The sequence below is a fragment of the Gadus macrocephalus genome, chromosome 22 (assembly GCF_031168955.1).
Source record: "Gadus macrocephalus chromosome 22, ASM3116895v1".
Taxonomy (NCBI): domain Eukaryota; kingdom Metazoa; phylum Chordata; class Actinopteri; order Gadiformes; family Gadidae; genus Gadus; species Gadus macrocephalus.
Genome location: NC_082403.1, coordinates 11188314 through 11199616, shown reverse-complemented (window position 1 = coordinate 11199616; position 11303 = coordinate 11188314). Strand labels below are relative to the sequence as shown.

At 45.9% G+C, this 11303-nt stretch overlaps 1 protein-coding gene across 1 annotated transcript in view; it reads left to right on the top strand.

Moving 5' to 3' along the window:
- The first annotated feature begins 303 nt into the window (after window positions 1-303).
- col16a1 (collagen, type XVI, alpha 1) overlaps window positions 304-11303 on the top strand; it is a 40384-nt gene continuing 29384 nt past the window's right edge. The window contains exon 1 of the mRNA XM_060044087.1: window positions 304-387. Coding sequence (XP_059900070.1) covers window positions 304-387 — 84 coding nt within the window. The remainder of the gene's footprint in view (window positions 388-11303) is intronic.

Sequence of the window (11303 nt, the reverse complement as noted above, 5' to 3'; positions counted from 1 at the left end):
CCTTTCTCTCTCCGTCTTCCATCTACCTCTCTTTCCCTCCCTCCATCTCTCTCTCTCTCTCTCTCTTTCCCTCTCTCTCTCTCTCTCTCTCTCTCTCTCTCTCTCTCTCTCTCTCTCTCTCTCTCTCTCTCTCTCTCTCTCTCTCTCCTCCGCCACTGTCAGCGAGGCCCCGGAGAGGTATGCCAAACTGCAGACAAGCACATTTATGCCTTTGGGCAAAGCAGCAGGTGCAGTTCCCTTTTTGCAATAAATTAGCGCAGGAGCCTTGGCGCCGTGCAGCCATGGAGCCAAGGAGCGGCGCTGATGGCAGTGGTGTGGGTGATGATGGCCCTCGTGGTGGTGGTGGTGGTGGTGGTGGTGGTGGGTCAGTCCCACAGCCCCTGGCTTGTGAGGAGGGCTCGCTGGCCACGGTTGACGGGGCCACCAATGTTCTCTGGATGCCATGGCCGGGGGTAGTCCATTTTTTCGTTATGTTTTGAGAGAGGTTGCTCTGGTACACTGTGACACACACACACACAAGCACACACACACACAAGCACACACACACACACACACACACACACAAGCACACACACACACACACAAGCACACACACACACACACACACACACACACACACACACACACACACGTCCTTTCTGTGGCCCCGGATACGTGTTTGTCTGTGTGCGTTTCTTGACATTTTGAAATAACCTTAAGGGGAAATGTGTCGGTGTCTATTTGTGGACACTATGTGTGTGTGTGTGTGCGTGTGTGTGTGTGTGTATGCATTTGAATGTGTGCGTGTCTGTACATGCCTGTGAGGCATGTACAGACGTACGGATGTACAATGTGTGCATTTGTGTAGTTGTGACATAAGGTTTGCCCGAGTTTACATGTCTTCTTTTGTTGCATGTCTATAAGTATACAAACCTGTTGCCCATGACGACGCGTGCATCGGACACACATGTTTCTGTGTGGTTTCTAAACGAAAGCGTACAACAGCGGAACACACATGAAGGGGGGGGCGGTCGGGTGATGCAATGATGGAAGTGGCGTTACCGTGCCCACCTTTAGAAAACACCGGCAGACTTTGATGGATGTGTCTGGCTGAACAATATGACATTTAACACACCGTAGTAGGAACTGAACTTGAAATGTCAGACTGCCCACCCGCCTCTCTCTCTCTTTCTCTCCCTCGTTCTCTCTTTATGCTTTCTTTTCCCTTCTCTACCTTGCCGCTTTCTTTACGATTGTGTATTTAAATGTGTGAGATATGTGTTGGTGTATGCTGTGATGTATGTGTGTGTGTGTGTGTGTGTGTGTGTGTGTATGGGTGTTAAGGCACGGTGAACATGGACCATGGTTTGGTAGTGTGTATGCATGCACTTCATCATGCATATATCTTAGCCCTGTCTCCAAGGTAACAGCAGGAGTTGGGCCAACAGCAACATTCAGTCATGATCAAGAGTGCGCATATCAATTAAAATAAATCTATTTGAGTCCTAATAGTTTTCTCTCCCTCTTTCGTACGGCCTCTGTCTGTTCCTCCTCTCACTAACCTGATCCTAACCTGACACTGTTTAAAGAAGAAGAGGGGGGTGTTACCGGCGAGGCATTGTCTGACACTGATCCAGGGTGACAGCTTCAGATGGCTCGACAGTTAACACTTCTTTTGCCCGCCGTCCCCCGGCCCTCTTACCCGTGCCCTCGGCTAATACACTGGGGTCTTATTGCCTAATGAAGTGCACTACAGTGACATTCCCAGCTGCTCCACGACTTCACCCAAATCCCTCTCCTCAGCCCCTTGCCCCCAGCTGCTGCCGCTGCCTCTGCTGCCATCCCTGTTAACCGTTGTTCCCGTTCCGCGGTGTGACCCCTGCACCCCCACCCACCGAAGACACCACTCACACCCCTCGTCTGTCAGCCGTCAGGGAGGACCTGTCATCCTCTTCACCTGTTGTCACCAGCGGGTACCCTTGATCTACTGCCTTCAAGGAGAACCAAACCAGGCCACGGGTTGAAGGAGGTTTAGTGTGAACGTCCTATTTTACAGAGCTCACTCAAAGAGAGCAGTAAAACGAATATTTGCATTATCTGCCTTTAATAATGCATTTATTTGGGTTTGAGCTCGTGTAAACGTTGCATTTGATTATTTATTTCAAGAAGTGCCAATTCCCCCCCCCCCCCCCCCCCCCCCCCCCCTCTCAGTTCAAATAAACGATCCACGTCCGACAGGCCAACCCAGGGAACTGTTGCATTTGTAATCCTTAGCGTGGATTGGTAGCGTTAATCACATGCCTCTTTCTGTTTCCATCACATCGCGCCACATCAGTCACGATCCCCGGCTATCCACCCATCGTCCCCGCCTATGTTTACAGTGCGGCACATTTCTCAACATGAAGGGTATTGTGGTGAAAATCTGCCCCGCCCGCTAATTGCTTCCTCGTTTCTCGTTACGTGCTTATTGTTCATTTTCTCTGAGGCTGCCTTCCATTCAGGCTATTGTTTCAGATGCTCCGGCTTTAATTGCCTCTCGCCTGTGACGCGTGCGAGCTGTCTGATGGCTTTCGCTCATGCTTGGCGTTTGGGAATATGGAGATGGATGATTTATATTAACGATGGGCGGTGGTGGAAGAGGTTGGGAAATGACATGGGGAAGGAAAATGATATCAGACAGCTGAGAAGTATCTGCCAGCGGAAAAAATTTGTGTGAATAACCCATTTATTTTGGGGGCGGCGAGGATTTTGAAACTTTGAACATTGCCATAGGACCATTTAGGGTGGTCTTTATCATTGTACCGGGTGTTCTGGTTTCAAAGATGCTGCATAATCAGGTCAATCATAGGATGAGTTCTGCATGTAGCCCAGGGGCGTAGCTTGGGCCAGGGCTTCCGGGGCAGGGCCCTGGGGGTCCGGGGGGGCCCGGCCGCGTGGGCCCCACCTAGCGCCCGTGCGGCCGCCCGACGGTCGCCGTGCTGGCGGCGGTGTGAAAGCAGCATAAGTTGTCTGGAGTGTATGTAGAGAGGAACTGACCACATTATATAGACTCTCTTCTCTCATACCATCACAGTCAGGGTGGCTTATATATTTTATCTTCCTCTGCCTTAATGTATGTAATTTGGTTACAGTAGTGATATTTTGGCCAGGAATAAAAAAGTATATACAATCGCACTAAGGCTATTTAATTTATTTTCTTTTAGTTTCAACATTTACAAAAGAATAGGGCCTGCTGGGAAATCTGTTCGACCAATCACTGTGATGTTTTGAGTGTACATACGACGTCCCTACACGATACTCCCGTATACCACAATGCAATGCGGTCGTGTTTTTCCGAAGGAGAAGAAGAAGCTGATTAATCGCGAAAACGAATACATTTAATGATGGAGTCTCTGTCTTCGTTTAGAAACGTCAACAATTTATTTGGAATCTAAAATAGAAAATGTAACATTCAAAATTAATTAAAAAAAAACTTGAACAAGGAAATGTAACATTCAACATCAATCCAACCTCCATCCTCGTGAGTGCCCGGATTGTTTACATGATGTGGGCCCATCTGTCTGCGTCACACAAATACCCGGCGCATTTACTGACGCATATGACGTTTACAAATGTTCAGCGTAGTGTCCGAATCCTCGTTTGTTCGTTCCCTATATAGTGCACTATATCATGAACACTATATAGGGAATAGTGAGTGAGTGTATAGCGAACGACTTCGAACACAGCTAGTATCTCCAACTCTAACATATTGTTAAAAGCTAAGCCATACCATTGCAATGTTTTGCAAGCTAAAAAGTGGTACTAAAAAACGTAAAGAGAAGAAAGACCTGGCGCGCAATTCGAAATGTTTGCACAGCGTTTTTCCTGTACCTCACCATACCAGTGACAGTAGCCACGGCAGAGCGGTCATTTTCCAAGCTCAAATTGATAAAGACTTCTCTAAGGAGCGCCATGGCACAGTAGCGATTGAGTGTTGGCCATACTCTCAATCGAGAATGAAAGAGCAAGGAAATTGGATTTCACCTCTATTATCAACAAGTTTGCTGAACAGAAGGCACGCAGAGTTAACTTCTGAACGGGTAAGAGCAGTTGTTATTTTATTATTGGTTATGGCCGCTGTGCCATGTAGGAGTATGTTACCATTGGCCATTTTGATTAGGCCTAGTTGTGCTGTTTGGGAAATGTAGTTGTGTGGTCAGCTGAATGGAGTATTTATGTTTTGTTTTTGATAGTAGGCAGTGTGTTGCAAATACAGTGTACGTGGTCCTAATAATGTTTCCGTGATTTTGACGTGTGATCTAGGGATGCCAAGTCTCTGTCCATGGTTCTGATGATGATTTTGCGTTCTCTCGTTGTGGCGTTGGCTTAGGCCCTATGGGGGAGTGGATGCATTCGTGTGTGTGTGTGTGTGTGTGTGTGTGTGTGTGTGTGTGTGTGTGTGTGTGTGTGTGTGTGTGTGTGTGTGGGGGTTGGGGGGGGGGGGGCCCAGCACGATCTTGCCCCGAGGCCTAGCACAACTAAGCTACGCCACTGATGTAGCCTATGTTGTTTGCGTTGCCGTACCATTTATAAAAACACATTTACATTCATAGCTCTTTAATTGGGTCTTTTGTGTTTTGAAATTGGGAAAAATAACAGTGACCTAAACTCAACATTTTGTTGTTTCTTCATCCTTGATTTCAACCTGGGCTATAAACAGCTCCAATAATTGAATCCAATGAAACGTAGCTAGCTGCTCTGCATAGCTAGCACATCTCACGCAATTAGCCATGTTCTTTTTTTTTCCAACTTGGCTCATGAAGGCATACAGCATGTAAAACCAAGTGCCATGTTTCACTCCTCTGTGTAATATGCATTCTGGAGGCCGTTAATCACCCGTGTGTGGGCGACTGAACAGGTTAGCATGCTGATTGCTAATCCAGGTAACACCGCTCTTGCGTTCGTTAGCATGGGTCTAGCCTTAGGCAGGCTAGGCTGTGCAGCCGTGTGCGTTGCATCACAATAACACACACACACACACACACACACACACACACACACACACACACACACACACACACACACACACACACACACACACACACAAACACCGATGCTAATCCAGAGAGTGTTAACCGCCAAGAGGTGAGAAGTCGTCGTCCCCCCCTCCCGTGGACCTCAACAGGATGGGACCCTCCTTGGAGCCCTTCCGATGAGAGCTAAGTGTTGATCAATGCGAAGGAATGAGGGAGAAGAGCAGGACGGGATAGAGCGGGAGAGAGGCGGGTGGAGGACAGGGTGCAGGGGGGGGGAGAAAGGCCACTGCCATCGCTCTTCCATGACACTGAGGATCCAGATCCGCTGGGCTCCCGGGCTAAATTAAAACAACAGGCATCCCATTGATTCCAGCGGTGACAGGGACCATACATCACCCACAGTCAGGGAGAGGGCGCTGTGTGTGTGTGTGTGTATGTGTGTGCGTGTTTTTTCCCTGTGTGTGTGCATCGGAGGGGTGGTTAATATAGAGCCCTGCAAAGAATACAAAAATTATAGAAGGGGGGAGAAAACAAATGAGGGTTCACTGAAAAAGAGAGAGGGGAGTTTAGGAGGAGAGAAAAATGTAAATGGCGCCAGAGAGTTGGAAGAGTTGAGAGAATAGAACAGATGGCCCAGGTGAAAAAAAGAAAGGGAATGTGCAGAAAGGTAAGGCAGCATCTCTCAGACAGGGACCCACATAGAAGACAGTGAGGAAGAATGAGAGACCACACACAATCAATCTGCACCAGACAGAAGCCCTCAGCTCATCCATTGGAACAGAAACGTATTGCTGGAGTGTATTTAGTCGTACCCATGATGCTAATACACAACCCCAGACAATTTAAGATTAATGAGAGACACAGGATCATTTCAGCAATGCTAATGTGTGCTGCTTTATTCAATGGATTTTTTTATTATTTTGTTCTTAAACCAACTGTGTCGCCCTGTATTAACTTAAGGAACCTACTCATGGAGTCCATCCGACTCTGTAGTCAGTGCCTCGTCCTAGTCTCTGCTGAACGGTGGGTGCTGAATAGAGAGGCTTTTTTTTATTTTTTTTACATATTGACCTGCAGACGACAGGGCTATTTAGCTAATCATGGTTCTCAATCACCCAGCGCCCTCATTGGAGGCAATTATCACCCCAATGATGTCTGAGATCCAGAACAGAAGGTTGAAAGGACGATAAGGCCCCACTAAGACCCTGATGATGCAGGTCATTATAATGTTATCGTACAGATCACATGATATCGAGGCAAAATGACTAACCCTATGATGCAAATGCCCTCATAGCAGGGACACTCTGCTAACCGCACTTCCACTAGCAACAAGCTAGCGGCACTCATTAACTTAAAGGTGACATATTATACCAGGTGTGAGTGTGATTAAGTTGACGTTTTGAAAATCTGCCTCTTCTGACGCCACAAGAGGGCGTGTCCACCTAGATGTATGATGGATAGATGAGAAACGTTTGCTACAGTCCACTGGGGAGGCTGGTAGACTGATCTATCCAGCACACATCTAGGCTGACACGCCCACTTGTGATGTCAGAAGAGGCCGATTTTCAAGACGGCTTGTAACGGCTAATCACACTCACACCTGGTGGTACAATGTGTCACCTTTAAGACATTATGTTGATGGTAGCCTAAATCCGAATTCTAAATATTTATAGAAACACAAAAAAACTGTTAAAGAGAGATACTTCATCGCAACATAGACACAAAAGCGTTGCTTACAAAAAATAATCAATGCAAGTGTTTGTGCTTTGTGTACTCAAATAACATTGAAGTGCTTTGGATGGACCTGTTGTATTGTTTTTTCTCTGCAAATTATAACATAGCTCGTAAATGGGCTGTAAATATCCCGACTCTATTATAAAACTGGTGCATAGCAACTTCCAAATGAGCGCTGTTGAATCTTGAAACTTGCACCCAATGCTGCACTGGTGGAATTAATTACACAAGATAATTGATATTCAGCAGAGATAGCTCAGCTGAATATTACCATATTTACTTTTAATTAAGAATCATTAAGAATGTAGAAAAACATTGAATAACCTATAAATCCCTAAATTCTAGCAGGTACTTTTTAAAAAATGTATTAATAAATTATGTCACACACTAGTTGGTCTTTACTTGATAAAATTCAGATTTACCTTTTATCCAAAGCAGCTTTAGAAAGTGCCTGAACATGGGACATGCTGCATTCATCTGGGATAGTATATCCACAACACAGGCCCATACTGCTGTGCTTCTCTGGTCAGTCAGCAGGGTGGAAAATTAACTTTTTGCTCCACCAACCAAAGTGGCTAGTACCACGGAGTGGCCACTTATTCTTGTCAGACACTTTACTTTAAATTTTTTTTACCATATAAATACATTACAAGAAGATGGTTGGTTATATTATTGAGCATCGTAGAAATGCATGTGTACTCGTTTGGTGGATTTAAACTAGCCATCCCATCTCCTCGCGTTTATCGTACTAGACCCATATGTTGGAAAATACAAAGATGGTGTTTTTTTTCGTTATTCGATTTTGGTGTTTGCCCTTCTAACACCATTACTACAACACATATTTCAATTGAATGAGAACTCTGTTGGTGGGGGATGCGAAATTGCAAGCAGACATAACCAGCGGATCACTGATCAAAGTTTCACTGATGCAAGACTTGGCTGTTGGTTAAACAGTATCAACAGACTTACCGGCCTGTGACGAAATCTACCAGCATATGGCCCCTTCAGTCGCAAGAACAGCAGTGGCACTTGTTATTTATCTAAACGTGCTTAATCTACCTCTCTTTCAGCGACTGGGACGTGAATTACAACAGGGTTACATCATGGCCACACCGCAGAGTAGCTATCGACAGAACCATGTTATCCTGTTATGTATTGCAACACTTGTGTCCGTGCTCATGCACTCATGGGATGGATCTCGGAATGAGTCGTTACTTTCTTCAAATGTGTATGCTTCAAGAAGGCTTTAAGTACAAAGAGCCAAAAGTTCATTAATTTTGAAAAGTACACACGCATAGGCACGCGCATGCGCACACACACACACACACACACAGACACACACACGCACGCGCGCGCGCGCGCACACACACACACACGCACACAGGCTCCCATTATACATAACAGTGTGGAGTGTTGGCCCTGCAGAGACAGAATTATCAAATAAGTCTGGGATTCAAAGTGAAAAAAGCATCCCATAATTAGAACCCTCCCTGTTTGAGTGGCAGTGACCCTCTGGGTTCGGTTCAAAGGCGATGCTGTGTGTGTGCGTGAGTATATGTGTGTGTTTGTGAGTCTGTGTGCATCAGTTCATGTTTCTATGTGCCTTAAAGGCAATGAAGCGGTCAGCTTTGTTAACAGGCCATTTCAAACTGCTTATGTGTGCATGCACGTCGAAAGCTGTAGGAGAGAGGATGAGGATACGCATGAATAAGGAAATATCAGTGCCCACGTACATACATACGCTCACACACAGACACTGACACACGTGCAGGTACAGATGGACACATGCGCGCGCACACACACACACACACATACATTGACTCCAGTGGACCGATCCCTCATGCCAAGTCTGCATCCAGCTCCCTTAAATTCTGCTATCTATCTTCATTTCAGGCACATCTCTTCCCATCGTTCTGTTATAACAGTGTCTCCCTGTTCCTCCCCCTCCTTCTGCTGCCCCTAAACTCAGTCATCCCTCCCTTGCTCCCTCCCTCCCTCATTCACTCGATTTTAATCTTCATCTTTCACTCAATGCACCCCCCCCCCCCCTCCCCTCTTTCTTTCTGCTCCCACTGTTTCATTTCATGCACACCCCCTTGGTCTTATCTCAGCTGCTCTCATAGGCTATGAGCCCTGGTCCTTTCATTCTCTTTCATTTTAATCTCATCGCTCCTTCTATGTTTCTCTCTCGCTCTCCTCTTTCATTCTCTCTCCTTCGTTCTCAATCTGTCTCCTCAGCGGCAACCTCAGACTTACTTATTCACTCATTGTCATTCGATCCGTCATTCTATTTAGTTTCTCGACTGACCCCTCGGCTTTAGCCTCATACTGTTAAATTACATTGTGTGTGTGTGTGTGTGTGTGTGTGTGTGTGTGTGTGTGTGTGTGTGTGTGTGTGTGTGTGTGTGAAAAAACATTACAAAGCATTGGTCCAAATAAACTGGTTTTCTAATGCATTTTTGTACATTCTAAGGACCTTACATCTATATTAGTAAATACATATCCATAGTAACCAGGAAGGTCCTTCAAGCCGTGTCCGACGCTGCTGATACTAGTTCACATTTGGAAAGGAAAGGTGTCCAATTATAAGTTTTTATCATATTTTGTGTAAGCATCATGGGTATTGTTAGCATCACAACTAGCAATCTTTTAATCAATTGATACTACCTCAGTTCACTCCATTCTGCATGCATGGTTTGTTCTTATAATAGGGCTTCTCCTTCATGGCATCTTCATGGCATAACCCTAACCCTCAATTGGAATGTAAGTCGTCTGCATGATGTTTAAAAACTGCCTCAGCGTTTCTCATGTGATGTGACGAAACGGCTTTCATTAGCCTATATGTTACGGTATGTTTCAAATGATTTATACATTTACAGTGCTACAACTCTCTTCTCAATGTGGCAAAGTGTTGCCAACAAAAAAAATGCTGCATTCTGATGTTTAAGCCCTTTACACAACAAACCAGGCATCCGTTTGACACACTTTTTTTCAGTCAAGCTACAATGCCAAACTTCACACGCCCACCCCCCGTGTTTCATTTTGCCTGCCTTCATTTCCAGAGGAGAGGAAATGTCGCTATTGTTCAATCTGGAGGGTTTATACTGTGCACTGAGGCTCATGGAGATGCCTTGAACAGTCTTTGAGTTAAAACCCCGGGAAGATCAACAAATGAACATAGGTCTATATCAAGCATAGGTAGGCCTATAATATATTGCTCTATATATATGTTTCCCTTTTACACAGACGGATCTCCAAAGGAATCCAGTTGGTGCAGTTGTCTGGTGAGTGCACTCAGGGGATGAGAATTTTTTTTCAAATGAAATTAAATCAATGAAGCCAGCTGGCCAACATGCGAGACATTCAATTGTGAGAGCTGGGGTTACTTTTGAAACAATTGAGGATTCAATTCTGAGTCAAGCAAAAAAAAAAAAGATTTATGTACTGCTAGCCCTGTGGCATTCGTCGGGCGCCGAGGGGGGGCTTGGATGGGGTGGTCAGGCGTGTTGCTCATCACCATGGTGGGAGCTTTCCAAGTAGTCTGGGTGGTGCTTCGCTGGGAAAAAAAAAAGCAAAAAGCCCAGCATATATTTCTCTGTCCCCACCTGTCGTTGTTCGCTCTCAGAGTCGCTATGGTAATTAGGGGAAGGAACAGCCAGCCTCTTGGTACGCTATTCTTTTGGCTGTCTCTGTGAATGTGTTTATGCCCCCTACCCCGTGTGTGTGTGTGTGTGTGTGTGTGTGTGTGTGTGTGTGTGGGTGCGTGTAAGAATGTATTTGTGTGTATGTTTATGTGTCCTTCTGTGTGTGTGTGTGTGTGTGTGTGTGTGTGTGTCTGTGTGCATATGTACACTTGTGTTTGATCATGTATTGAGCGTGCGTGTATACCGGTATGTGTGTCTGTCTGCGTGTGTGTGTGTGTGTGTGTGTGTGTGTGCGTATGTGTATGTGTGCGATGCTTGTGTTTGTTTGAGTGTGGGCATATGTGTGTGCGTGCATCTTTTTGGGTGCGTGTTTGTTCTCATTGGCAGTCGTTTTTCAGTGGAGGTTTTTGTTTGTGTGTGTGTGTGTGTGTGCGTGCGTGCGTGTGTGTATGTGTGTGTGTGCGTGTGTGTGTGTGTACGTCCAGCTGCTCTATTGGCCACAGTGGCTGTTACCGAGAGGTCCCAGGCAGCAGAGCGTGGCACACACCAGCTGGTTCCACACACACACACACACACACACACACACACACACACACACACACACACACACACACACACACACACACACACACACACACACACACACACACACACACACAGACACACACAAACACCTCCACTGAAAACACACTGCCAATGAGAAATAGACTGGGAAAACAGAGAGAGATCGTGGGAGAGAGGGAGAGTGGGAGAGGGAGAGAGGGTCAGCGAAAGAGAGATATTGAGGGAGAGAGGGTCAGAGAGAAAGAGATGGAAATTAAGATAGAAAGGGAGACGAGAGAGAAAGAGACATAGAAAGGGAAAGCGGATGGAAGATGATAGAGACCGACAGATCGAGGAAGAATGGGAGAGAGAGAGAGAGAGAGAGAGA